This window comes from Manis javanica, chromosome 10 (assembly GCF_040802235.1).
Source record: "Manis javanica isolate MJ-LG chromosome 10, MJ_LKY, whole genome shotgun sequence".
NCBI classification, from domain to species: Eukaryota; Metazoa; Chordata; class Mammalia; order Pholidota; family Manidae; genus Manis; species Manis javanica.
In genome coordinates, this window is record NC_133165.1 from 1,823,821 (window position 1) to 1,851,811 (window position 27,991).

The following is a 27,991-nucleotide window of genomic DNA, read 5'->3' on the forward strand; positions in this document are numbered from 1 at the left end:
TCAGTATCTTTGTTGAATGAAGAAGGGATGACAGTGAATGGGAGGGTCAGTGCACGTTGACGGCGGCAGGGAAGGCCCCCAAAGGAGGACCAGAGAGAGGTAGCAGGTCCTGAGTCAGAACGCTGGTGGAGAAAAAGGTTCTGTTCATCAGATGTTAATTAAGCACCTACTATAGCGACGAGTCCTGTTCCTGGAATTGAGGACACACGGTCCAGTACAACAGAGGTTTCTGCCCTGGGGCAGCTTGCTGCAGAGGCCCCGGGGTGGGGGTGATGGTGTAACTTTGAGGCCACCTGTGGGTGGATTGATGGCACCTGTCCCATGTGGCCCTCAAAGGAGCACCCCAGGCAGACGGAGTCACGGAGGCCCAGGGACACTGTGGGAAGGGTTAGACCCGAGGCTGAGGGTGGTCAGAGTCCTGGCAGGAAGGGGCGGGGGACCCCTCACACTTCCTCCTGTGCGGCACCGGCATTTGCTTGGGAATGAGGCTCTCCACCGCTGCCAGGGAAGGATCTTGACCTCTTGCCCCCACAGTGCCTCCCACACATTCACCCATCAATTCATCAAGCATCTACTCTGCGCCCAGCGCTGGGGACACAACAGCTAGGGAGCCACAGCCCACATATCCCCAGTCTGGGAAGGCAAAGGATCAGAAAAACAGTCAACCACATTTCTAAAGAAATGAAAGAACCTAAATGCACTTCAGTGGGGGGAGTGGCTGATACATGATGAAAGGGCCACAGTCCAGAAGGGTGGACAGGGGTCAGGAACGTGGCAGGTCCGTGGGCCTCACAAGGAAGGAAGCCCGGGGTGCACTCAGCGAGAGAGGAAGTGTCCGCCATTAGGGTTGTCTGTTTGCCCCTTGGGATCTCAAAGAGCGCTGCCCCTGTGTCTTGGTGTCTGCCCTCCTGCCTGCCTGCCTGGGTCTGGGCCTGCCCGGGCCCTTTGCCCACTCTGTCTGCTGAGGTCAGACATTCCTGCCAGGGACCCGGGCGGCCAAGGCCCCACGGGCTGCCTTCCTGGGCCATTCTCTGGTCGCTGGCTCGGGCTTAGTCCCCGCACTGGGCCTAGGCCTCGGGGACTGACGAGTCAGCAGCAGTCGCCTCTGGACAGACACCCCCTCTTCGGGGCCCTGGCGTCCCTGCCCCACCCTGCCCTCGCCCATTCCACCCTGTTCCCCCGACAGGGGCAGCTGTGCTGGTCTGGGGGCGACTCCGAGCAGCCCCCTCCAGTGGGGCTTCACCGATGGGAATATTCTGTGTATAGGGAGGCGCAGGCCGCATGTGGCTACTGTGCACTTAGAACGTGCAACCGTGTTTTTAATTTTATGGTTTATGTTTTACTTACGATTATTTATATAAAGTATGATATATTCACGTCCCTGTAATTCATTGTAATTTAAACAGCCACGTGTGGTCGGTGGCTATCGCACTGGGCTGCTCCAAAGAGCCAGTCTGGGCTCAGGCACGGAGGAGGGGCCTGGCCTCCCGGCCTCCCCCCAAGGCAGAGGCAGCTGCCGGGGCCCGGGACTGGGCTGCAGTGTCCTCTGGGGTCACGCAGTTGACGGAGTCAAGCTTAGGATGTACTGCCTGTGGTCACCCCAAGCCCGCCCCCAGCTGCTAGGTCTGAGCCCCGCCTCGGGGGCAGAATCATGCCCTGAGCAGACCTCTTTATGTTGGCGTGCGCGGCTCCTTCATCTCTCCCGGAGGCACTGACTGCGGCGTCTCAGCCTCTCCCCCTGCACCGCTCCTGGCAGCTCCAGAGGACAGGACTGGACGGGGGGCTGGCGTCACGGCTCATCTGCTGAGAGGCAGTGGGGCCTCATCCTCCTTCCCACCTAGAGGATCCCAGGCCAGGGCTGCCCTGACCCAGGTCTCCCAGCACAGAGCTTGAGTGCAAGGCCTTGGCTTTTGGATGGGACCCCAGAGAGTCGGGGTGTAGGGGTGGGGCCTCTGGAGGGGGAGAGCGCACCACGGGAGGCAGACCAACTCAGGGAGCAGGCACACACTGGCCCTGCACGGGGCTGATAGTGGCCCCCTAAAATAAGTGCAAATCCTAAATCCCTGGAGCCTGGGAATGTGACCTTATTTGGGAAAAGGGTCTTTACCGATGTAATTCAGTTAAGGATCTGAAGATGGGGTCCTCTTGGGTTTAAGGTGGGCCCGGGATTCAGTGACGGTGTCCTAATAAGAGAGGAGGGGGAGATGCGGGGCCCAGGGACACTGAGAAGGAGGCCATGCAGCCACCCACCGCGCAGACAGGAGGGGTGCGGTCCGCTGACGGTGAGGGACCACCAGCCAAGGAGGGCAGGCCCCGGAAGCTGCAGAGGGCAAGGACAGTCTCTCTACGGGACTCCCGAAGGCGCTGACCCTGCTGACTCCTTGGCTTTAGCCCAGTGAGAATGATTGCAGATTTCTCATCTGTAGAAAAGTAGGATAATAAACTTTTTGTTGTTTTTTAACTCACCAAACGTGTGGTAATTTGCTGACAGCAGCAGAAAATTAACACACGACACTTCCTGCCCCCAGCAGGACTCTGTGCTGCCATCAAGGTGACCTGGAGTCTGAGGAAGGTCATGGATGCAGAAAGGGCGGGGGGTGGGGTGGGGGGAGGAACGGGTGTCTCCTTCCACCCTCTGCCCCCTCCTCTGCCAGTCCCCTGGAAGTGGGCCCACACACACGCCCCCTGGGCACTTTTCCTAGGTTAGGGTTACCCAGATGGTGGGGGGGCGTGTGGATGCTGACGCAGCCCCAGGCAGAGATCCTTACGTGATACCCTGACTCTGTGTCTGTGGCTGCGCACTAACTCCAGGAGTTAGTGTCCGGACCGAGTTGAGCTGTAGGACCCCCAGCTGGTGTCCTGAGCGCTGGAGAATTGGTCGTCGGTGATGAAAAACCCCCACCCACCTGGAGTCTGAAGCGCTGTGAGTGTAAACCGTTCAGCCATAAGAAGGAATGGGGTCTGGCACCTGCTGAACGTGAACAAACCGTGGAAACACGATGCTCAGTGAAAGAAGCCGGACGCAGAAGGCTGCATAGCGTCTGATTCCATTTATATGGAGCGTCCGGAATAGGTAAACCCGGAGACACAGAAAGCCAGTCGGCGAGCGGCTGGGAATGAGAGAGCCGCCTGATGGTTACAGGGTTTTGTTCTGCAGTGATGAAGATGTTCTAGAACTTGATGGTGGTGAGGAGCGCACCGCCGCGTGGCAGCTAGAAGAGACCCCACTAACTTCCGTAGTGTAAATGGGTGGGTTGCACGGCACCAAAATTATGTTTAATAAGACAGAGTTATCAACGTGGATGGAGCCAGAGAGTATTATGCTCAGTGAAATAAGCCAGGCAGAGAAAGACAAGGACCAAATGATTTCCCTCACTTGGGGAGGATAACAACGAAGCAAGACTGAAGGAACAGAATAGCAGCAGACTCACAGAGTCCAAGAAGGGACTAGCGGTTACCAAAAGGAAGGGGGTGGGGGCAGGAAGGGGATTAAGGGGCATTATAATGAGCATTCCCAACATAGGTAGGTCACGGGGAAGGCGTGTAGGAGAGAAGACAAGGAGCGACTCTAGCATCTTACTAGGCTGATGGACAGTGACTGCAAAGGGGTGTGAGGGGGACTTGATAGGATGGGTGAAGGTAGTAGCCACAATGTTGCTTATGTGAAACCTTCATAAGACTGTACATCAATACCTTGACACAAAAGCAGAACAGAGTCGTCACTTTCCTACACTGCCCCATCTCAAATGCCACCCTCTTGACAGAGTCCCGTGGGGGATGGCCCCACCCTCCAAGCGGGCACTATTTAACCCTACCGATTTATTCATTATGAGTCTCTTATTATCATAGTCCAATATACAGAACATAAAACTTACCATCTTAACCATTTTTTAGTGTACAGCTCAGTGGCCTTAAATACATTCACACTGTTGGGCAACCCCCCCCTCATCCCCCCGCACAACCTTCTCATCTTGCAAACCTGAAACTCTGGCCCCGTGAAACCCTCACTCCCCACCCCCTCTTCCCCTGCCTCTGGCAGCCGCTCCCGCTCCCCTTCTGTCTCTGAATGGGACAACGCTGGGGACCTCACACAAGGGGACTCACACAGTGCTTGTCCTTTGAGGCCGGGCTTCTTTTACTGAGCATGATGCCTTCAAAGTTCACGCATGTCATAGCACGTGTCAGCGTTCCCTTCCTTTTTAAGCCTGAAGACTGTCCACATTACCCCCATCTTCCCGGAGGGGACACTGCAGCCACAGACACTGAGGGAAGCAGGGCCAGGCTCACGGCGGCTGACCTGACGTACCGCTCTGCCCCGCGGCCCCGTCCAAGCGCCAGCGGAGGCCCCCACGTGCCTCGGCTGTGCTCCCCCCTCACTGACAGCTCCTGGGGCGCAGGTGGCCTGCACCTTGGACCCTGACTCCACACGCAGCACCAGGTGGACTCCTGGACCACGTGTGGATGGGATGGGACTTGAGGGGGTTGGGGGTCGAGGTGGGCAGGGCCCAGCCGGGCAGCCCCCGAGGTCTGGCTTCCCCAGACTCCTGTTCGATCAAATGTGCCCAATGATGAGGACCACCGCATGGAGCTGGGCACCCCTGTACACAGCTGTCCTGCCTATGACCCTTATGGCCCTTGAGGTTCCCCAATCCAGGCGGCCTCTGAGGAGGAGGAAGAAGGGACTTAGACGCAGCCCGTGGGCACCTGAGATGCGGTGCAGGCTGGGAGGAGGAGAATGAGGGTGACTGCTTGATACGGATGGCTTCCCTGCTGCAGTGATGAACATGCCCAGGAACTAGACAGTGAGTGGTGATGGTCGCATCACCTTATGAATGTCCTAAAAGCCACTGAAGTGTACACTTAAAATGGGAACTTTTGTGCTGTGTTTCACCACGATGAAAAGCAATGCCCCACTCCAGCTTCAGCACGCCCAGGGCCTTTCTGTGTTTTGGGGCCCAGATCAAGGCCTTGTGTCCCCACAAGGGTCTGGAGCCTGGACCCTCTCACTCCTACCCGCCCTTCACCCCACCTGCTCTTGGTGTCTGAGCCACCCCACTGAGGACACTTCCCGGCAGGTCGCCTTCCGGAGGCATGTGCGTTGGGCCCAGTGTTTTACTCCAATAGATGCATTACTACTGGTTGAGTTTCCCGTGGCAGTGGCCGATCCGTGGTGGAGATATTCAGAGCTGAGGGGTGGTTTCTGGAGTTTTCAAAAACCTCCTCCCCAAAAGGCAGCTTTGGCCTGGTCATTCCTGCAGGGCAAGGAGGAGGCGGCAGATAGAGGCTGAGTCTTTCTGGAACCTTCTCAGTCTAAGGCCAGGATGCCTGGGTATCTGCAGTTCAGACTAAGAAGGCACATCTTCTGGGTACTTCACTGCAGCCCTGGGGCAAGAAGCACTGGAGAACCAGAGCCCTGGGTTTGAATTCCTCACCAGCTGTGTGACCTTGGGGAAGTTACTCAACCTGTCTGTGCCTTAGTCACCTTATCTCTAAAATGAGGATTAAAATAGCTTTGATCTTAAACGTTGCTCTGTTTTGATTTAGGTGAAAGTCATATAATGTAAAATTAATTATTATTTAATGTGTACAATCCACTGTTGTTTAGCGCATTCACACTGTTGTGCGAATGCCAGCTCTCTGAAATTCCAAAACATTTTCATCACCACAGGGGTTGTTTTTGAGGCTGACATGTGTGAATGTTAGTAAAGCCTTAGAACAGTGCCAGGTGCAGCATGTGCCGAATAAGTGCTCAATAAAAGGCAAGAATACTTGGTAAGTGCAGCGCTCATAATAGGTAACACGTGGTAGGCGGGGCTTTCAGTTCGCTTCCCTTGGGCTGGAGGGAGAGGGAGCTAGGTTCTCCCTTCCCTCTGGGCCGCATTTTCTACTCCGGGCACCCTGCACCCACCCGGCTGTCACACCCTTCCGCCCCCACCCAGGGTCACGTCCTCACCGGCTGGGGGCAGGGGAGACGCTGCTGGTGTCCGGGAAACCCGGCGCCTCGCCGCAGCCTCCGGGCTTCTCCCCTCTCCTCCAGGCTCTTCGGTGCGCCGCTCGCTGCATCTCCCACGCCCGTTCCTGCTCCCCGCGCTGTCACCTTCTGCGGCGGAGGACACACACGTGGGGGCACGGTTACCCAGGAAGGCTGCTCTCTGAAGCCTTCTGGGACCCCCAGGCGCTTGGGAGAACCCCTCACATGCGCCGGCCCGCAGTCAGACCTGTCCACCTATAGAACCATTTGGGCAGCGTGTTTAACGGGCGGGCTCCTGGGCCCCTCGGAGCGGTACTCGGGAGCCTTCCCGTTACCCTGCAGTCCGCTGAGGGCGGCCCCGGGAGCTGGACGCTCCGCCCCGTCCTTCCAGGCGTGAACATCCTGTCCTGCGGTCACTCTGTGCCGGTTTAAGGCCTTCCGTGCTGCAACAAGAGCTGAGTGTTCGCGCCCTCCTCGCGCCCTGCACCGATGCTCAGGAGAGGCTTGCGAGTTTCCTTGACCACCCCGGGGTACAGCGAAACATCCCTGGAGCCCGTCTCTCGCCTTCCTCTTCTAGGGGCGACGCAGGAGTCAGGGGCTGTCATTTGCTGCCACCTTGTGGCAGGGATGGGAACTTTGCGCTCCATTTCCATCCCTGGTCATCTTAATCAAGAAAACGCACTGAGCACCTACTGTGTGCCAGCTCCCCAGTCAACTCCTGCGCACCCGGGGGCAGATGAATTACACAGACATGGTCCCTGCCCTCTCGGAGCTCACAGTCTCCCGGAAGAGACCCTCAATGACCCACAAATAAATACAGTGAACGAATACAAATGATTAAGGGATGTGCACCCGCTAGGAAGGACACAAACGAGGCCGTTATCACAAGATGCAACGCTGCATTTCCTCATGGGGCGCTCTGTCTCCCTGGACACCCTCTTCCTGCCCAGGACTGCAGGCCACGCAAGGGCAGGCGTTTCTGTCTGGCTGATTCCCCCTGGAGAATGGGTGATGTCCCGCAGTTCTGACACATAGTAGGTGCTCCGTAAAAGTCGAATGAATGCATACACAATGGTGAGGCTGCTCAGAGCCAGCTTCCTGGCTGCCCCAGGCGGAAGGAACACATGGGGAATGGGAAGGGAGGGCCTGGGAGAGAGGCTTGGTCCCTGGGGATCCTGGGAGGGTTAGAAGGCTTTGGATGTGAGCTAAAATGAGGATGATGTCAAGTGTCACCCTCCCAGGGAGGCCCCCCATCCATCCTGTTTTAAATTGTACCCTCACACCCCTGGCTTCATGAAACGCTTCACTGCCTATATTTTTCTCCTTGATGTTTTTTACCATCTCATTTACTATGTATGTGCCGTATTTATTTGACGTCTGTCTGCCCTCCAGAATGAAAACAACACGCGAGCAAGGATTTTGCCTGTTTTGTTCACTAAGGACTGCCCTGTGCCTGGAACGCCCGGCACCTGGTAGGAGCTCCGTACGTGCGGACCCGGAGACAGCCGTGGGTGGGCGGGGCTTCGGGCGGGCCAGGAGGGCCCTGGGCGGTGGCCAGCAGTGAGCGCGGGGCTCAGATCCGAGTAAGGGAAGGGGCCGAAGGTAAACTCTACTAGGGGGGCGGGGACGGGCGTGGCAAGGGTCCGCCTGGAAGCAGAACGAGACTGGGAGGGGGTCCTTGGGGGGAGGTCTTCCGAGGCTGGTAGTTTTCGGGGAAAGACCAGTACGGGGCGTGGCTCACATGGGCGTGACCAATCTGGGACGGCGGGGCTAAGGCTGGGCGGGGCCGGGGTGGGAAGGGTCCTGTCAGGGACAGGTCAACCTGGGCGGGGCCAGTGGCAGAGAGGCGTGGGCAGGGCCAGGCCATGGGCGGCTCCAGGCCGGGATGTCCTCTGTCCCCGGGCCTGGAGCGCTGTGTCCCGGCGGGGCTAGCTCCCGCCTCGCTGGCCCCTCCTTGGCAGGCCGGGCCCCAGAGTGCGCAGGACCGGACTCCCCAGGGTCCGAAGCTGCGGTCGGCACTGTGCTTTGAGGCAGGCGGCCGCCGAGGCCCCGGCGGACTGAGCTCTGCACTGCCCCGGGGCTGTTATCCCGGAGACTCTGAGGGTAAGGGTGAGCCGGGCTGAGGGGGCCTGTGCGTGCCTCTGTGTGTGTACGTGTGTGTGTGTGTGCGTGTGCACATCAGTGTGTGTGCGAATACGTCTGTGCACAACAGAGAATTTGTGTGTGCTTGGAGTTGGGTACGTGCATTCCCCAGGGAGCTCCGTGTGTGTACAAAGTCGCCTGTGTGTGCAAGGGCAGTCCCGCGTGGGAGGAGAGTCGTGCATGGGTGTGCATGCGTGTGAGATAGGGCGCGTGTTAAATGTGGCGAAGACAGTGTGTGTATGTCAGGATGTCTTGGAGGCACATGGGAGGGCGGGTGCAATGATACTTGGGGGGACCGTAGGGTCAGGACGCCTGTGGTGAGCTGTAGGGTGCGTGGGTGGTGAAGTGTAGGAGTGTGAGAATTGCGAATGTGTGTTTCATGAAGTGGCAGTGGGCAGTGCTTTGAGGGCCTCAGTGTGAAGGGGTGGGCACCAAGGAAAGTTCCGGGGTGCTGATTGCTCTTGGAGGGGTGAGTGTGGTCTGGGGCGGTTGGTAATGAACAGGGCAGGTGTTTGGGGTCTGGCCTGGAGTCATGTGGGGATCAGACCAGTCGCATCACTTTGAGAGGTGGGGAGATGCGTGGGTGGGGCCAAGAGGGGCTGGTCCTGCCCCTTGCATGGGGAGCAGCGGGCAGGGTTCTCGCTTCTGCCTCTCCAGTCACCTGTCACCCGGGCTCTGTGCTCACTGTGCCTGAGTGGCTCCTGTGGGCGCTCCTGCAAGGACATGGTGCAGAAGTACCAGCCTCCTGTCCGCGTCCACGAGTACCCATTCGAGCTGGTCATGGCGGTGAGTGACCCCTGGTTCCCTGGCCCCAAGTGACGGTTAGAGGGGCTCAGCTATGCCGCGACTGAGAGGGAGCTCCTCATTCCCCCCGATGAGAAGGGATCACTGAGCTGCTCCACTGACCCGCTAGGTCCAGTTTCTAGCCAATGACCCCCTCTGCCCAGCCACCCCACCTTTCACAAACCCTGGCTCACCGGCCAACACACAGGGTCTTTCTTTGTCCTTGTTGGAGCTTCCTGTTCTCTCATCTCACGCTTCTCTGACAGAAAACAAGGATAACAGGGGCCAAGCCTCTGTTGTCATTTGGTGCAATGGGAATAATAATAATAATGACGATATTTATTCTGATGATGGTGACAGCGACCATTCACTGAGGGTTTGCCGCCCTAAGTTTTTACATACGTTGTTTCACTTAATGCCCAGTAGTGCACATTATTCCCGTTGAACCTCCACTACACTGAAGCTGGACCAGCAGAGGGGATGGCCCCGACGTCTGTGGCCAGGAAGCAGCAGAGCCCGGGCTCTCATCCTCGCAGCGGGGACTCCAGAGCTGTGATTTTAAACCACAACACCCCGGGTCCTCCCGCTCGCACACCCTCTCCCCACTCTTAGGAGGTGGGCACCAGGAGGAGAGGGGCTCGGTGGGCAGGAAGGGTCTGGGAGCAGTTGCTCTCAGGGTGGATTTGGCCTGACTGTAGGACGAAACTCAAGTCGGGCAGCCAGGCAGTGGGGGGCCTAGAACTGGCTCCCAGCCCTCAGCCTCCCGGATGGGTGGTCTTTGCAGAGTGGGGCAGGTGCTGGAGACAGGTGGACGTGCCTCTCCGTCGTGGTGCCATCTCTCTGCCTCTTGGAGCTTCCCTTCCTTGGGAAGAACAGGGGCATTGCACGGGGTTGTGGTGGGGAGTGAATGAGATGGCTCCTGTGGGCGCTCCTGCAGGAACACGGTGCCTCTGGGTGAGGGGTCTGGGGTGGGGGCATGGGGCGTAGGCTACTTCCTGCCGACGTGGTTATCTATGCTATACGCCTGCGTTTTCTGTCGGGCTCCCAGGGATCTTGATCCTGCACCAATGGAAAAAGACCTCATCAGGGCAGTTACTACCAGAGACTGCTTCTCTGTGTGCCCTAAGCTGTGGAGGGCCAGGCCCGCAGAACCCTGGGTGCTTCAACAGGACTTCCCAGGCTGAGTTCCTTGGGAGGCAGGAGGCCCGGGAAGGTATTTTTACCTGGCTTTCCTGTGGTTTGGGAAAAATCCTGCCAGAAACAGCTCCTCTCTGAGCTCTGCTGCCTATCTGCAAACCTCGGCGGCGCATGACTGCCAGTGAGGTCACATCTTTCTTGTACCCAGAGGGGAAGGGAACGCACCCTGTTAGGCAGGAAAATAGATATGAGTGGGATGGAAAGAGAATAAGGCCAGGAAAAAGCCCAATAAAAAAGACCTAGAGTTAATCAGTTAAAGCTCAAAAAGCCATGAGCAACTTGGCCTGGAATGTTTGAATATTCCCCAGAGAAAGGAGGGCACCTCAGCAGAGCCCGTGGCTTTATTGTGTTAATCAGACAGGCTCAGCTTATGTTTTTAACTTTACCTATCTGCTGTTTTTTTTCTCCTTTGGCCCTAATCAAGTAGTTTGCAATCTGCACAATGAATAATGGCAAGCAAGCCCAGCATAAACAACATAGCAACAGGCAGGAAGGATTCCATCTTCAAAATAAGATTGGGTCTTAATACCCAGGAAGTTAAGAAGATGCTTCACTTACTCTTTAGCAAACAGACAACTCAGCCCACCTTCGGGGCCGGGCAGGCAGCCTTGATCTGCTCCCAGACCAAGAAACGCCGGGCTCCCAGGGAGAAATCAGAGCAGGAAGTCCCTTGTGTTAAGTTAGTTCTAAGTATTCAAGGCCCACCTAACAGGTCTGCACCCCAAGCCCTTAGTCACATTCCTGAAGAATCCTGAAATGGGGATCCCCAAAACTGTCAGGGTGCTCCTCTCTCTCTGAGGTCGCCTGCACTTTTTCTCTAAGTAACTTTAAATAAAACTTTTCCTCTGCTCACTACTGTGTCTCTGCCCTTCAATTCTTTGTCACGGCGGGAACAAGAATGGAGGGAATACACAATGCCTCCTCCCCAACAGTGCCACTGCAGCAGACTCTAGGAAGAACAGAAAACGTGAATTCTGGTATCTGAAATGTGACGGTATTGGTGCTCTAGAAGCCTTGCTGTGCCAGGGATTCAGGAGTCAGCAAATCCGACTCATCTCTACCACAGGTTCTTCAAGTATTCATTCCTCAACATCAAGGAAGGGCTCTTTATTTCTACCCTTCACAGATCATAAGGCAGACAGCAGGGGATAAACCTTGGCCTAGCAGGGGTTCCATGTGTGGACACTAAGGAAAATCCAATCCTCTGAACCCAAGCACGGCTCAGAGCAGCTAAGGAATGGGGCTGCAAGCCAACAGCCGTCTGACTCCCAAAACCAGGCTGCCTTCTCCAGCTTTAAGGGCGGCAGGCCCCTCCCTACAATCTGCGCCTGATGAGAGGGTTCTGAAGCCGCCAGGCCTACACCAGCTCAGGTGTGCCAAGCCAGAGCAGGTTCAGCCGTTTCAGTGACCGACTGGAATGCTGCGTTCACCTGAGCAGAGGCTGATGGCACTGTGTGCTGCCCAGAAAGCCCTCCCGCTCACCTGGGCAAGATGGTAGGCACAGGAAGTCTGCCAACTGCTCCAAGTGCCTCAGCAGCACGTCAGTCACTGCGGCTGGGAGGGAGGCTGCGGGAGCAGCAGTCTCAGCAGCGGGCAGGGTGACATTCGGAGGAGAAGGTGGGGTGGCAGGTGGGTCCCCACCCTCCGAGTTCGATGCAGTTTCTAAGGAAGAAAGACAAACGCTTGTCCTCCCTGGCAGGGGAATTCTTTCTGGGGGCCTCGCAGAGCACGGGGAGGCTTGGGGACTCGGGGGAACTCGTGCACAAATGCTTCCTCTCAGTCTCAGGGCTCACTGTGCTCGGAGCCCACTGAGAACCCAAGAGGTGGATTTCTCAGAGGAGAAAGACCAAAAGGGAACCAAAGGGAACCGTCTCGGGAGTGTGAAGTTAACCCATGTTCCTCACCACCCTCACCCTGGAAGATCCACTTCAGCCACTTCTCCGACTGAGCTTGCTCCTCCCGGTAATACTCTTCGCGTGTGATCGGGCCGCAGAGCACGGGAGCTGGAGGCTACCAGGAGAAGAAGGAGAAGCCGAGCCGGTCAGAAGGCAGTGAAAGAAACCTGTGCCCACCCTTCCGTTCCCGAGACGCAGGGGAGCCAGGCTGGGGTGGGCAGGGGCGGCTGGACAGGCCATACCAAGATCAGCGGGATCCCTCGCCTGGAGGGCACCAGGGGAAACCTGCGTCTGCGGAGCCGGGAGCTGCTGGGCGTAGGTGGAGAATCCCAGTTCTGCTTCCCAGGTGTGGTTGTGCCTGCAAATAAAGGACCCGACTTCCTTCCTTCCTCCTCTCTTCCAGAAATGGAGAGGTTTGTCTAGCCAGCCTAGTTTGTAACACTGAACTGTCACTAGGTGTCTCTGGGATTCTATCTTCCATGGTTTGGGCTCTTGGATGGTGTCCGCAAGATTATTTCTGACAGTCAAGACGACATGAGGTGGGAATTGCTCCAAATGTGTGCACACGGTTGCTGACTGGACAGAAATTGCCTGGACTGCTCAGGTTCCCCCACCTAGGCTTACCTTACCCCGCACCCCCCAGGTGGCCTGGGTCATGCTCTACGAGTCTGGGCCACCTTCCCTTACCAGACCAGGAAGCCTGAAGGACAGGAACGTCTCTCTCTGTAACTACCAGGCCCCACACAAATCAAGGCTCAGTACATGTGTCCAGTGGGTCATGGCCCATGCGCCCTCCATACACACTACCACCAACACATGCCATGCGTTCATCAACTTACCCTGTTCTCCCTGGGACTGCTTGTCTCCTATGGAGGGAGCTGAGGAGCCGGAATGAGGAGAAAGCTCCTCTCCTCTGTCGGAGGAAGAGGCCCAAGTAAGTACTGGATAACTTCTTACACCCTCCTAACTACCGACTGGCCAACGTCGAGAACAACCATGACTAAGATCCCAGTGTGTCAAGACAACATATAAAATAAATCAAAGAAAATGCCTAAAGAAATGAAGGGAGGCAGTTCAGGGAAGCCACAGAAACACCTTCGTCTTAACACAAGCACAAAACAATCTCCAGAACCTTACGTCCAACCTGGCAAATTTCCGAGAGTTCCAGTCACACCTCTATCTCTAAGAAAGCGGCATTCTAGTCGGACACCTGGAGGGTCAGCTGGGGTCTAGAATGTGAAGCCTGCCGCCCACTCCCATCAGTCACTCTGGTCACTCTGTCCTGTGCAGCCCTTCCCCTTACATCCCATTCCCTCCCGCTGCAGCATGACGGGGAGCAGAGGCCGGTGTGGTCACTGTGTGATGACTGCAAGAGACAGAGCGATTCAGGGCGGCACCATCGCCGCCCTTCAGATGTGAACCGCTTTGATTCTCCAAGTCGGAGTCTCAGATGGCCTAAGTGCTGAGTGAATTCCCCTCCTTTCCTGCCCTCTGATTAGTCCACACGGCAAATCACTGGTTACCTCATTTTCCTTGGTGACCTCTCTGCTGTCTGCAGGCGGAACGAGGAGGGACCGGAGGAGGGTGACGAGCTGGGACCTCTCCTCTTCCAGAACTAAAAGCCAAACACAAGTCACGTGACTGACACTATGTAATAACTTAGGGGCTGACCGTCAACATAATTCTGTGGCTCTAATCCATCACTGTAGATAAAGTCTCCTTTCCACGTGACTCAAAAACACTTCTTTGTGAAGAGGAGCTTCTGGAAAGTGAGTCAATTGCCAGTATTAACTATGGGGAATGAAGTCGGAAAAAGTAATGGAATGCTAATAAACGGCAGAGGAATGAGCGTCCTTTCTGCATGTCCTGAAGAGTGGAGCGTCATACTCAGCGACGGCGGGGAGCGGGCTCTGACGCACACAAGGCCACTCTGTACTCGTCCACGGAAAGGATAAAGGGACACTCAGAGACTGTTCCCGTGAAGACAAGCCAGGAAGCTAGGTTAGTCTTGCTTCCATTGAATTGTCAGTTTTATTTTATTAAAATTAAAAAATACGCTATTGTGATGCTTGTGACTTTTGCAACATCTATGACATTTACTGTCACATGATAATTATCCCTACAGCCATCTATCCGTGACCAGCCAGGGTTGAGGAGAATCCAGTTCAACACTTAGGGGAAAAGTGCTTTCTCTCACCACACAGACGTGATAAAAGATTTACATTTAGAAGTGTAACAAACAAAGGACTATAACGAAACAGACAAGCAGTTAGATAAGGTTGGGTAGGGAGGGACTGTACGAGAGAGAGAAGACAGAAAGCTGACAGACTGTTCCATAAAACTAAGAACCTTTCTCTCTAAAAATATTGTCCCATGGGAAAGAGACTTTACTGTACACCCTTTGTGCCATTTGAATTTTCAACCATACTAATGTTTCCATAAACCATAAATAAAATAGGAAACCGAAACACCCCGAAACAAAAACAAAACCATAAGCAACATTAAAAGGCACGTCTTTTCCATTAAACTGATGAATTCATGTCTGTACCATGTAAAAACGGAGTCTCGCAATTCCATGTGAATATCACGACCGTGTCGGGGAGAGCGGGCAAGGAGCACGCAGCAAGGCAACTCCCAGAAGCAGCCTGTGTCTCGGGCAGGTAGCTCAGCACTGGCGTCCCGTTTTTATTTGCCGAGTTCCTACTTCATAAGGACACTATACCTTCAGACTCCACAAAGAATCTCAAGACAAGTATGACGGTTCCATCGTCAAGAAATTGACAATCTGGAAAAGAGACAGGGCAGAGCACGAAATGATGACAGCAATGAAAGATAAAGAAGGTCTGTGCCCAGGAGCCAAGAAGCCACCATGCGGAGTTCAGTTAGAGAAATCGGGGGATGAAGGGGGCACTTGAGATGGTCCTTCATGATTTGGCTTAAAAAAGACAACCACACTTGAAGAAAGGCAAACTTTATATAGGCTTGCAGTGGGACGCGCACGTCATTCCGGACAGAGAACAGAACAAGGAAAGGTAAGGAAGCAGGAAAGTATCAGTATTAGGTGCTCTTAGGAGGCATTCTGGTTTGCCTTAATTATGGGTGTATATAAAGGGATAAAAGGTTAGAAATGCAAGCTGGAGGTTTGGCAATTTAAGGCCATTGCAAATATTTCTGCTTTGGAAAACAGTAGGTCCTGTTAAGACAAACGGAGACACCAATGCCACACACACAGAGGTCAGAGGACTTCTCACGTTCTGTTACATAATCAGTCCCAGTTTAATGCTGGTACTAATTTACATAATCAGTCCCAGTTTAATGCTGGTAATGATTTACCATGGCAAAGCTAGAACTTCTAATTTGGTCAGCTAGGATTTGGGTATTTACTAGTGTTCCTCTGGAAAAATTAAATCAAGTCTAGTAGCTATGCTACCACTCACTCCAAACATGAGGGCTGCCACCTGGGCTGACCGCACTGCATTCAGTATTCACCGCCCGTTCTTCCAATGAGGCACCGGGTAAAGAAGGTTCACGTATAGTCTCTGCTTCCTGACACCTGCTTCTGAGAACTTACATTTTCAAACATCACACACCTATAGGGGGCTGCTAACTACTCACAACAGAATATCCGACAACTGTCAGTGCCAGTGAGTGTACGTCTTGCCTTAGGTCACAGGCTCCACCGGTAATGGGAACTTTACAACTAAATGTGGCAAAGGCCTCGTACAGTGTTCTAGACCCACCACCTGCTGAGGGCACGCAGCAAATGCTGAAGACGATGAGGAGCGCATCTGTTTGGAGGCACGGCGGCACGGAAGAGCTCTAACGCCGTGAGACGCGGTGGGGACAAGACAGAGAAGAGAAGCCCAGAGACGAGCCTGCCTCCACGTCTGCATTTCCCCCAGGTGACTTGCCGTTTCCACAAGGGAAAGCTGCAGTGCGGAGGCTGCGAGCAGCTGTCCCCAGCCTCACAGGGTTGAAGACACAAATAACGGACTCAGAGCTTTCCAAAGTGGAGGGGTCCTAACAAAACCTCGGTTGGGATCACACAGGCTACACGAGAAGACAGGAGGCAATCAGAAATAAACCAGCCCCCGGAGAACGGACAACTCAGAATCCGTGTCAGTCCCAAGTAGGCAGAGGAATCTGCTCCCTCCCTGGCTGCCTGCCAGAGGGAAAAGGGAAACCTCTCTGGAGAAAGACACCACCACCCAGAGCATCAAGTTAGTGCCACTTTGTTTTGTGTTTTTCACTGTCTGACAGATAAACAACACATAAAATCAGGCATGTAAGATAAGATTTGACCACTAAGCAGGTGGACAGAGCACAGAAGATTCAAATACTGGAGTGGTCAAGACTTTAGAGGGACGAGTTACTGTGATTTAAATGACAGTATGGAGATTCCAGGCAGAAATGGTAGATATAAAATTGACTAACTGAGATTAGTGAACTGGAAAACTGAAGAACTGATGGTTGGGAGACAGATGGTGGGAAACACGCAGAGACACACATAGGACGCCGTGAAGACGTCTAACATGTCCTAGAATAGTTACTAGAGAGACGTGAGAAAACAGGGCAGAACAGTATAAAAGATAATGGCTGAGAGCTTCTCAAAACCATCAAAGTCATCAAGCCACACAGTAAGTTCCAAGCAAGAGAAACCACAAGGCAGCACTTCTCAGTAAAGTTTCCCTTCAAGTGAAGGTGGAGCACTTACCAAAACTGCACATGTGCTGGGGCATCAAGCAAATGCAGAACATTTCAAGGACTGATGAAGACACCATGTGACCCAGCAGAATTAAGCTAAAAGCCCGTAATTAAAAGATAACTAGAGAATTCCCAACCATTTAAAAGTTAAGCAGCGTACTTCTAAGTAACCCATGAGTCAAAGAAGAAATCACAATGGCAATTAGAAAATATTTTTAACTGCATGAAAATGAAAAATCCTTCTATTTCAAAACTAGTGGGATGAAGCTAAAGTTGAATTCACAGTAACCTTCAAAACATACATGAGAAAAGAGAAGAGGCTGAAACCGAGTGATCTAAGAATCCACACTTAAAGCCACAAAGGCATCCTAGCACCTCAAACATGAAGAAAGGGAGAAGGAAATAGTACCTATGAGAACAGAAATTAAAGAAACAGAAAAACATAAGAGAATGGCTCCTAAAGTTGGTACTTGACAATATGACTTTGGAAACGGAACTCCCTTAATCCAATAAAGGTATCTACAAAGAATGTCTATATTCAAATGTCACATGCAATAGAAAACTGGAAAGTGCTCCCTCTGAGATTGGGAAAAACAAGGCAAAGATGTTTGCTATCACTTCTGTTCAACATTGTACTGGAGATCTTAGCCAAGTGCAGTAACGCATAAAAAAACAATAAAAGGACTGGAAGAAAGGAGAAAAAGTGTCATGATTGCAGACATGACATACATATAAAAATCCGGAAGAATATACAGATAAATGTTCAGAGTTTAGCAAGTTTTCTGAACACAAAAATCAGTTGCATTTCTAACATCAGCAACAAATTTTCAATGTACTATTTATAACAGCATCAAAAACATACATCTAGGAAAAATTTAATAAAAGATACAAAAAACCACTACACAGAGAAGTTGATGATGTAAATAAGTGAAGAATGTACGGTGCTCATGGATTTTAAGATTAAATACTGTACAAATATCGATTCTCTCCAAAATAACTGTTAGATTAAAGGCAATCCCAATCAATAGCTCAGCAAGTGCTTTTTGTTTTGGTTTTGGTAGAAACTGACACATTGATTCTAAATTTATGTAGAAATGCACAGGGTCTGATGCAAGAGCCTTCAGAAGAGGAATGAGAGAAATGACAGCGTTGGGTGACTTATTCTACTAGATATCAAAACATAAAGACTGTACAGCATAGGGAAGAGAAAAAGATGGGCACAGGCAGAAAAACAGAGCAGCGGAACAGGTCAGAATCTAGAAGTGGATCCGCGTACACGTGGGCATTTCAATTGCAACTGTGGGATTACTATAGAAATCAAGCATAGAAATCAAACGTATAATCATATATGACTTGGTTATTTTTCCTGTAATTCCTGATAAGTGATCAAGAACAGAACAAACAAGACCAAGACAGTTTCTGTGCCCTAATTGCCTTTGCTATTGTTTCAATACCATGTGAGACATCGTGGCCCAGGAGACCGGAGCCTGCTGAGGATGCAGTTTCCAGTTGGTTAATGACTGTCTAGTAAGTCCCCCCCACAGGATTCTAATGTTGTGAACACGTATGTGCTCAATAAATACAAAGGGTGCCCTCTCAGCACCACTCTTGCGCTGTTAGGCCTCGAGTCCCCTGGCTGGTCCTTTCAGGTCTCCGGGATCTCATCGTGTCTCCCCCCTTATCTGCGGGTTGGAAGCAGGGAGGGACCGACATGCAACAAAGCCGATACTGTGAGCAATAGGGAAAGGGTGACCCATTCTTTCGGTGAATGTTACAGAATCAAACGGATATTACATGGAAAAATATTAAGACTGATCTTGACCTCACACCATGTAAAACAAAGTTTTTCAGGTGAGGATCCAAATGTGAAAGGAAAAATAATGAAGTTCCTAGAAAGGAGTATTGGAGAGGATCATCACGGCCCTCGGCAGGCACGGATTTCCTAAACAGCACAGAAAAGACACTAACCGCAAGTGAAATGACTGAAAGAGAACGAAATGGGGGACGCTTACTTACAGCAACATATATCATTCAGAAAGCTTGCATCTAGAACATATAAAGAACTTGTATACGTCAGTAAAGAAAAGATATAGAACCTAATAGAAAAGTCAAGAAACTTGCACAGGCACTTCATAGAAAAGGATGTACAAATGGCCAATGAACTCATACTTTTAACTCATTAGTAATCAGGAAAATGCAAATTAAAACTACAATGAAATGCTACTTCACACCCACTGAAATGGGTCATTAAAGAGACTGGCAACAGCAGGTGTCAGTGAGGATGTGTAACCCCAGGAACAAAAGCTCCCCTGCTGTGGTAGGAGTATTAACTGAAACATCACTTTCTACAATTGGTCAAATTGCTAAGACCGAACATACACGTACTTGATATATGTGCACCAAAAGACTAATACAAGAATGTCTAGAGCAGCATTACGCATAGTGGCTCCAAACTGGAAACCCAAACGTCCAGTGGTAGAATGGTTAAGTTGCGATATATCCTACAGTTTAAGAGAATACACAACGAAAATGAAAGACCCCTGTTACCTGCAACAGCACGGATGAATCTCACAAGTAAAATGGTGAGTGAAGGAACCCACACATAAAAGAAAGCATATTCTGTTCCCATTGATATGAGGTTCAGAAACAGGGACAACTATATGTGGTGCTAATAATCAGGAAAGAAGAGAGGGAAGGAGTAGTGACTGAGAGTGGGTATGAGAGGGGCTCGGGGACGTTGAAAATGATTTATTAACTTGGCCTGGGTGGTGGTTCCATGGAATGGTTACGCTTTTGACACCTGTTTTTCTGCACATTTTAAAAAGGCCATTAAAGAGAGTTTATATGACACACAACGCATGCAATATATAATGACAAAAAGCATGCAAAAAGCACATATGTGATGATCCCACTTGCATAAAACAGCTCCGCAAGTCTGTATTATCTGTGTGTGTATGGACGATAGGAATATTAACAATCGGGACTATGAGATGGAGACTGGGATAGCCAGGACCAGGGAATTTTACTTTTTACTTAACAGTGATCCATACTTAAAATGTTTTTGAAACCAGGAGAGGTAATACTTGCAGCACATTACAAATTCCAACAAGTATATATTCAAAAGTTAGTTTTCCTCCTATCTCGGTAAGCACGTTTCTAATACACCCTGTCCGAATTATTCTATGTACATTAAAAGATTAAAGAAAGCAGCAGCACAGAGGACACTATACATACAGTTCCTGCACCTTTATCTTTTTATGTATTTTTGTGATCATTCACATCAGTGCCTATTAAGCTACCTTATTCATTTTAATAGTTTCATAGTATTTCAACTTACGGAGATACTGTTAGCTATTCAACTAGCTATTTAACTGTACCAGAAAAGGTACAGTTACATTATTTCCAAGCTTCTGCTATTTAAATAATTCTATAATCTACATCCTTTTATATGACTTTGATTATTCATGTAGCATTAAGTCCTAAAAGTAAGCCTGCTGGATCAAAGGGCAGGTGCATCTCTAATGTTGGTAATTACCGTCCAACTGCCCTCTCGAGAGCTATACCAACTGACACGTTCACGAGCAATACATGAAAAGCCTGTTTTTGCAAATACTTTTACAGTTTCTATTTTACATTTAAATCTTTAGTTCGCTTGGAATTATGTTTCTGAGTAATTGAAAAGCCGCTCACACTCCCTCGGAAGAGACACAAATACTGTTCCTTACACGTCAAACTGGTAAAACCCAAAGCTATGACAACCTAATCTGTTGGTGAGACGGTGGAGAAAGGGCCCCCCGGTGCACCGCTGGTGAGAATGCTAAATGATCCATACGCTAAGCCGGGAAATCTAACGACATCTAGCAAAATTGTAACCTTTGACCTGGGACTCACATCTTCTAGGAACTTATCCCAGAAGCATAATGACCAAAGTGTGAAGCGACACGTGAACTAAAGGATTCTTTGTGGCACCACGGTAATAGCAGAAACAACCCAATGTTTATCAATAGACAATTGGAGTAACTATGCAGTTGCAAAAAAAAAAAAGAATCTCTATATACTGCCATTCTCTCTAGAATATAGTAAGTGGAAAAAGGCTCTAGGAGACGTCCGCGTTCCCCGCCGGTGGGGAGGGCACGCGGCGGCCGCCCCAGCGCGTGAGCTCCGCGCCTGTGGCGGCGGCCGCGGAGCCAGCGCGCCCTCCGCTCCCGCGGGGGGAGCCTGACACCTGGGGCGCCAGGGGGCGCCGGCCGCGGGGGCCCGGAGAGCCCGGGGAGGCGGTGCTGTCAGGCCAGCGACCTGACGCCTGGGGGCGCCCCGCCCGGCCCCCGGACCCACGTCTCCGTAGCCACGCCCCGAGCACGTTCGTCCCGCCCCCGGAGCCGCGCCCCGAGCACCCTGGCTCCGCCCAGGCCGGGCCGGATGCCTGGGCCCCGGCGCCCGCCTTTGCACGGGGTGCTCCACACTCGGCGATAACGCCGACCCCGGGCTGGGCTTGCGGGCGCGCTCGCACCCCGGCCGCCCGTCCCCGGGTCGCGGCTCCCCAGCCGGGAGATCGCAGCTGTGCAGAATGAATCACCAGAGGCGTCTTCCAGATACGAAACACAGTGGGATGATCCACGGACCCCGAATGAGCGACAGGCCTGTGCGGAGAGGCAGCGGTGGAAGGCTGCGGTCGTCGGCGGGGAAGGCCCCTGCACACCCAAGCCTGCCTTCACAGGAAGAGTGCGGGCACAGAAGGGGCAGAGGTGCCTTTCATTATTTTGTCAGCTACTGGTGTTTTCACAGTACTTTAATGCCTGATTTCAAATTACAGCAGTACTAATATTTATTCTGAAAGGCAGGTTTCCATGTAGCAGATATTAGCAACTTCCGACACAATCTCTAGGAATAATTCGCGGTTCTGAACCGTGCTTTAGGAAAACATTTCCTGTACAAACAGGCATTTAAGAAAGCACAAGTTATCTTAACATTCCAACAATTATCATATACAACCAAGTAGAAAAGTACTGAAGCTCAGTCGTTATCAGCACCCCATTCCATGCCTTTTATGGTGCGTCCCTCATCCTCTCATGTCACTGCAACACTTTAAGTGAGCCAGCCATTGAACAGTTCACATACGCTAGCCGCATTGCTAACAATACACTCAGCAGGTAACAGTGTAAATTAAGTTAACCATCAATACTTGCTTTAATACACAATAAAATACCTAAGGAAAGAAAAAAAATAGTAAAGTCTAAATTACCACAAGTGACAAACATTTAGAAACCCGACCTGACCTGTTTTCATTCAACTGCCTGCTGAATTTTTCTTCACGCCCCATGAAAAGCACAATTCAACTTGAAAGGGTAATGTTACAGGCAACATGTTAGAATAAGCAGTAATTCAAATTAAGATAAACTAATGAACATTTCTAGAATAAGAAAAAAACAAGACCTATATTTAAAACCCAAGTTTAAAGACATCTTTACAATAATACCTCATGATTTTCAATGAATACGCTTTTTAATAAAATATGTACATTATGCTACTGATTAACGTGAAGATAATTTACAAGTCCTTCACTTTCTCTATGACTGAAATTCAATCCTATGAGGACAACATAATTTTGTTGTGTCACAAAAGTACTTTATAATAATTTAAACATAACTATTGCTCAAGACTGAGGTTACACTCTGTGAAACCATGCATAAATTCAAAGCTTTATAAGTAGATTAAAAGCCATAAGGGGTACATCTAAAACATATAAAACAACCTGTTAAAAAGTTTAAGATTATTTTTACCCTGCCTGCTTGTTAGGCCATCATACATAGCATCGTATAATGTCAAGTCCGAAGCTCTGAGTGTGACTTAAGTTCCCCGAAATTAAATGACTGTACTTATTTAAAATAATAGTAATAGGTGGCACTTCCTGAATGCTTACAATGGACAATATAAACTCCTGAACACTTTATATGTACTACCTTGCAACTACCTTATGAAGTAGGTCAAAATCATTATTTCCGTAAGTATACAGCCTTACCTTCAGATTTTTTGTTACATATATTAATTACATACCTTTAATACTCAAAAAAAAAAAAAAAAAGACTATAAGAGACATGTGACCCAAATGCAATGAGTTGATTTTTGGTCCCTGTTCAAAGTAACTATAATAAAACTGGGTAATAAGGGCAAATTGGAGTGATAATAACTAACATTAAGTCACGATTATTCAGAGGAATAGAGGTACTGTGGTTATTAATGTTCAAAAGTTTAAAAAATACACTAAAGTACCTACAGGTGAAACAACATGTTTGTGCTTTAAAACACAAGAGCAAAACCAATCTGGGGTGGGGGTGTTGACGGAACAGGACTGACAAAAGAGTTAAGTGCTGGAGCTATGTGGAGGTTCATATGATATTTTCCCTTCCTTTTGTGTATGTATGACATTTGACATAAAATTGTGAGGAGGAGCAATGACTGACTGTGTATCTCATATTGGGTCTGTTGTGATCACTGATTGAGGAAATGTGTGTACAGTGCTCAGCAGAGGGCCTAGTGCAGAATAAAGACTTCATACTATTGTCCTCTGCATTTGCCATAACTGCCTGGCTGGGGCCTTCATCTCCTATATTTGTCATTGATCATTAACATGTCATTTATATTACTCTAAGAGCCTTTGGTACGGATGAAAACTTATGTCAAATTCTTTCTCCTCTCAAAAACCTCCTCCACACATGCGTTATTTTTTTCAAGCTCCTATATATCGGGTGCCCACTTACTGACAAGCACTGTAATGGGTGCTTTTCAAACATCACCTTCAATCTTTACAACAGTCCTTTAGAGATGAGAAAAAGAGAGTTCAAGTCATTTACCTGCCCAAGAGTCTATAGCTTAGCTACTAAGTGCCAAAGCCAAGATTTGAACCCAAGTCATTCTGGTAGCAAAACTTGAGCTGTTCTCCAGTCTACACTACATCCTTTCTAAAAAGAATTATAACCACTTATTTTAAAGACTTTCATTAAATTCCCAGTACCTATAGGATGAGTTTATGACCCAATGCAATCCAGACTCAATCTACCCTTTTAATCAGATTAGTACCATTTTTGAAGTATTCATCCTTTGTCCATTTATCTATAGTAGTGGCTCTGTCTTGCATCCAGGTTTCCACATAAGCATTCTGGGCTTTCTAGTTTGTTCCACTGGTCTATAGCGAACATTCAGGGGTTGGTAACTGCTGTCACCTTAGAGGTGATCTCAGCATCTGACAGAAGGCAGCTAGTAAACACTGCACAATCAACAAATAAACGCAAAGAACCCACTTCTTCCACAGCACCAGGGGAAGGAACCTGAGAGATGCCTCCAGTCGAGCTGTAGGAACTGGTAATGGCATTGCGGCTGGACATACGGATGCCACATGTGCACGTGCCCTTCAAGCAGCTCACAGCATAGGTGGAGGGTCTCTTATCCAAGTGGCCATCTGAGCTCTGGGAACTGAAGCCACTCTTCGGAGGCCCAGGCCTTAAAGGGAAATAAAAGGGAAAAACACAGATGTGCTACTGAAAGGCAGCAACATTGTTTTAAGGCTTCATCCCATGGTCACAATGTAATGTAATGAAAAAGGACAATGTTGTTAATCTTACTGTTAATTCAGCTACACATGTCTCACAAAGTCAGAAAGGGAAAGCTCAGTATTTTAAAAATTAAACGTATGATTCTACTTATGTATACTCTAGGAAACGCACACAAATCTACAGTGACAGAATGGGGACCACTGGATGCCTGGCAGCAGGGGCAGGGCGACAGGGAGGTCTTAGGCTCCACCGAGGGGCCCGGGGAAACTTCTGGCAGGAATGGTGATGTTCAGTATCTTGGCTGCGGTGATGGTTTCATGGGTGTGAAATTGAGACAACATAGTTACTGCGGCAAGTTCCTCAAAATGTTCCTCTCTGATTTCAAAGAGGAAGATGTTCCTACACTGATGGGCAGTGACTGCAATGGGGTCTGGGGGGGACACGATAACAGGGGGGAATGTTGTAACCACATTGTTTTTTCATGTGAAACATTCATGAGTGTATATCAATAATACCTTAATAAAATAAATAAATTAAAAACAAAAAACAAAAAAACAAAGTCAAGTCCTCGGTCTTGGGAGGGTCAGCGTGTCTTACCCGCAGGAAGGCCTCCAAGGGGACCGGAGGGAAGGAGGGCGGTCCGAGGGGTGAATGGGATGGCGGCGGGCCGTCGGGGCAGGCGGGGCCGGCGGGGCCGGCGGGTGGGCGGAGCTTCCGAGGAGGGCCGGGCGGGCCGGTGGGCGGGCCGGTGAGCGGAGATGGGTGAGAAGTCCTCGCACCAGCTCCGTGAAAAGAAGTCCCACCAGAGTGATGAGAAGGGCTCCCACCAGCTGGGTGAGAAAACCTCCCACCAGCTGGGTGAGAAGCCCTCCCACCAGCTGGGTGAGAAAACCTCCCATGACGGGCGATCAGCGAGGTCTGTCTGGGTAGCGAGCTAGCGACCGCAGTCCAAGGCTTCTCTACCAGACTGACTCCCTCTGCCAGCGCGCCTGGGCCAGGGGCGAGGCGGGCATTGTGCGCTGGCGGGCATTGTGCGCTGGCGGGCATTGTGCGCTGGCGGCGCGCGCTCCGGGGTCGCCGGGACACGGCGCGCGAAAGGGGTCTCGGGGCCCGCGGCCCGGTGCCCACCCCCCCTGCGGGGGTCAGCGCCTGGGACAAAAATCACACCCACCCTTACGCTGCCTTGAGCGCCTTGCCCATGTGTTTTTTTTTTTAAGTTTTCCAATATATTTATTGTAAAAATTTCACATATAAGTGGACCCATACAGTTCAAACGCATGTTGTTGAAGGGCCAACTGTTTCTGAATATTTTTTAGTATTTTAATGTATTTATTGACTTTTGGTGTACCTCCTTGATTTTTTTAAGAGGTTCTGAGGATTACAGTATACATGCCTGATTGTGTACCACCTGCTTATGATCAGTATTTTATCACTTGAAGTAAATGTAGAAGCCTTACCGCCATTCAGATCCTTTCACCCTCCCCCTCTTATGTCAATTTCAGGGTCGTTATGTGATTTACACTGACGAACACTGACAGCCTCACCCGATACTGTTGCCATTTCTGAAGACCAGCATTTGATTCAGGAGACCTAGGATCCGCCCTGAGAACGTGGGGGGCATCAGCCAATCAGCCAGCCCAGCCCACAGAGAGCAGGCAGGGGGGGCAGACCGTCTGCTGAGATGACCATCTTCTGCCCTGGGCTCTCCACAGTCACAGGCCAGTCCCGACCTACACTTCCTCCTACACGGTCCCCACAGGTCTGTGGGTTCTTCCCCTGGAGCACCCCGACTCACCCAGTGACAAAGGGCTACTCCTGCCTCCTGTTTCCGGGCTCCCGCCCCCTGGGGCCAGGCCACCTTGCATCCCCGCGGGGGGCCCTCCCTGTAACCAGAGCCCCTGCGGGATGATGCGCACCCCAGCCTGCGGGGCAGCCGCCGGCGATCCAGGCAGGGGCCTCCTCTCTGCAGGACGGAGGTTGAGCCCCCCATCGCCTCTGCTTCCTGCCGCTGCGCCGCCCACCCAAAGCTGCTGCGCTCTTCTGTTTTCGCAGCGGCCTCACAGGGACCCGCTCCCTGCCTTGCTGGTGGACTTGACACCATCACATTCCGCTCTCTGGGAACAAGGGGCACCGTTAAATAGCAAGGGAACTCCCTCTGCGAAGTGGCCTCCCGGCGGGGATGGTGCTGGGGCCGCCCGCCGCTGCCCTGCCCCTGCGGAGGCGCGGTCCCTCTTCATAGGATGAAGGGGCTTGGCCTGGGACAGGCGAGCGTGGGTATGGGGGCAGAGGGCTCAAGCTGGCACTGTAATGGCAGTGGGCACTGACCGAGGGCGAACAGACCTTGCAGAGGGAGGCAGCTCCCTGGGGACCCGGCCATGCCAGCGCCCTCCCACTGAGGCCGGGGTTCTCGTTTGCGGAGTCAAGAATGAGCTTAGCGGTCAAGGTAGGAGAGCTGGGAAGACTTTGAGAGAGACGGTGAGAGGACAGACAGAGCTCCCGGCTCGGGAGAGCTGGGGGGCGGGGGGTGGGGGGCGCACAGGAGAGCCGGGGGTGCTAAGTTGTCTAGGGGGTTTATAGGCGGTTGAGAGACAAAGAGCTGGCGATGCAGACCCACCAAATGGTCTCTACATGTTTATTTTTACGGAGACACTAGGTTTCTTATGAGGTTTCCAGACTATTTTGCAGTTTGCATAAGAAATTTACTGCTTTGATCCTTTCTTAGAATAGCAGTTTCTTGGTTTGGGAGCACATCAATCGAGGCTGCTTGTCTTGCTTTCAAGGTGAGCTGAGTTATTGTGGGTTTGTTAAATAGTAAATTAAGAATCTTACTTCTTAACTTCTTATCTTTAAGATGGAATCCTTCCTGCCCTTCATTATGTTGTTTACGGCTGGGCCTACCTGTTATATTAATTGCCCAGGTTATATGTTCCTTGATTAGGGGCTGGAGGAGGAAAAGCAGCATCTGGGTAAAGTTAAAGATAAACTGGGCTTTTTAGCCGCTAAAGTAAATTTTACAATAGCCTCATTTAATTGATACAAACAATACATGGGCTATGCTGAGGTATTTTCTTTTCTGGGAGATGTTCAAACATTGCAGGCTGTTACTCCTGCCTTTTTACTTTTAACTAATCTTCACTGAAGAATGCTTATATTCCTAGTTTAATATTTTACTTTAGAGAATTAATGTGACTCTGTCTTTGCTTAATTGTTTAATACGGAGTTTTGGCAGGGGTCTTCTCCCAGAGGCCCTCACCCTGCTCTGACTACCCCCACGGGCCCCGTGTCACCACCAAGGGAGCAGACGGCCTCTTCTTACCTTGGGTGGGCTCCACGTGCCTGACGGGGCTTCGAGCATTAGGTGGGAAGCGTTTTCTAAGTTCTTCAGAGAAAAAGGGCAGGAAGGAAATGCACCAAGACCTCTAATGACTGGATCACTCTTTCCAAGTGTCTCACCTTCCCTTCCAAATACTCATCACCCCCCAACTACGCCCAGGCCCAGCCAATCAGCTAGGGCCACGGCCATCACCCCCCAAACCGCCCTGGAAACCCATAAAACCTTTGTTCTGGGGAAAACGCGCTCTCTTTCTCTGGCATCTTGCCACAGCTTTGGTGTAGATGAGAGATTGAGCTGGAGCTAGCTCGAATAAAGGCTCTCTGCTTTTGCATCGGTGTCGGCTCCTTGGTGGTCTTCTGGGATTCGTGAATTTGACCACAACAGTTGTTTTTCTGTATAGTTGGGGGGAATAAGG

At 51.0% G+C, this 27,991-nt stretch overlaps 1 protein-coding gene and 1 long non-coding RNA gene across 9 annotated transcripts; both read right to left on the reverse strand.

The window, feature by feature from the left end:
* Positions 1–1,161: 1,161 nt before the first annotated feature.
* LOC140843943 (uncharacterized) lies at positions 1,162–7,880 on the reverse strand. Of its 4 annotated transcripts, XR_012121877.1 has the most exons (4): positions 6,219–7,442; positions 5,954–6,100; positions 2,769–5,252; positions 1,322–2,420 (listed from the first exon to the last, which is right to left on the reverse strand). It is a non-coding gene; the product is annotated as an uncharacterized lncRNA (long non-coding RNA). The 4 variants fall into 4 exon arrangements; XR_012121878.1 differs by having other exon boundaries at positions 1,162–2,420; positions 4,105–5,252; positions 5,954–7,438; XR_012121879.1 differs by having other exon boundaries at positions 5,030–5,252; positions 5,954–7,880.
* A 1,334-nt stretch (positions 7,881–9,214) lies between these two features.
* On the reverse strand, positions 9,215–27,940 carry LOC140843942 (nuclear envelope pore membrane protein POM 121-like). 5 transcript variants are annotated; one of them, XM_073214505.1, is made up of 11 exons: positions 27,799–27,940; positions 27,559–27,621; positions 24,840–25,844; positions 23,991–24,189; positions 13,512–13,603; positions 12,828–12,901; positions 12,231–12,346; positions 12,007–12,103; positions 11,576–11,755; positions 10,120–10,259; positions 9,215–9,955 (listed from the first exon to the last, which is right to left on the reverse strand). In XM_073214505.1, the coding sequence occupies exons 3-11, from the start codon at positions 25,139–25,141 to the stop codon at positions 9,908–9,910; spliced, it is 1,248 nt and encodes a 415-aa protein (XP_073070606.1). In that variant the 5' UTR covers positions 25,142–25,844; positions 27,559–27,621; positions 27,799–27,940; the 3' UTR covers positions 9,215–9,907. The 5 variants fall into 5 exon arrangements, with proteins under 5 accessions (XP_073070606.1, XP_073070603.1, XP_073070604.1 ...); XM_073214502.1 differs by having other exon boundaries at positions 24,840–26,356; XM_073214503.1 differs by lacking the exons at positions 27,559–27,621; positions 27,799–27,940 and adding an exon at positions 26,159–26,698.
* Between the last annotated feature and the right edge of the window lie 51 nt (positions 27,941–27,991).

Coding starts and splice junctions, on each gene's coding strand:
- LOC140843942 (XM_073214505.1), bottom strand. CDS start 25,141: ATGGGAGGTTTTCTCACCCAGCTGGTGGGAGGGCTTCTCACCCAGCTG. Junction 13,604..23,990: donor CCCCTGGTGCTGTGGAAGAA/GTGGGTTCTTTG, acceptor TTTGGCTTTTAG/TTCTGGAAGAGGAGAGGTCC. Junction 10,260..11,575: donor GTGCCTACCATCTTGCCCAG/GTGAGCGGGAGG, acceptor CCTGCCTAACAG/GGTGCGTTCCCTTCCCCTCT.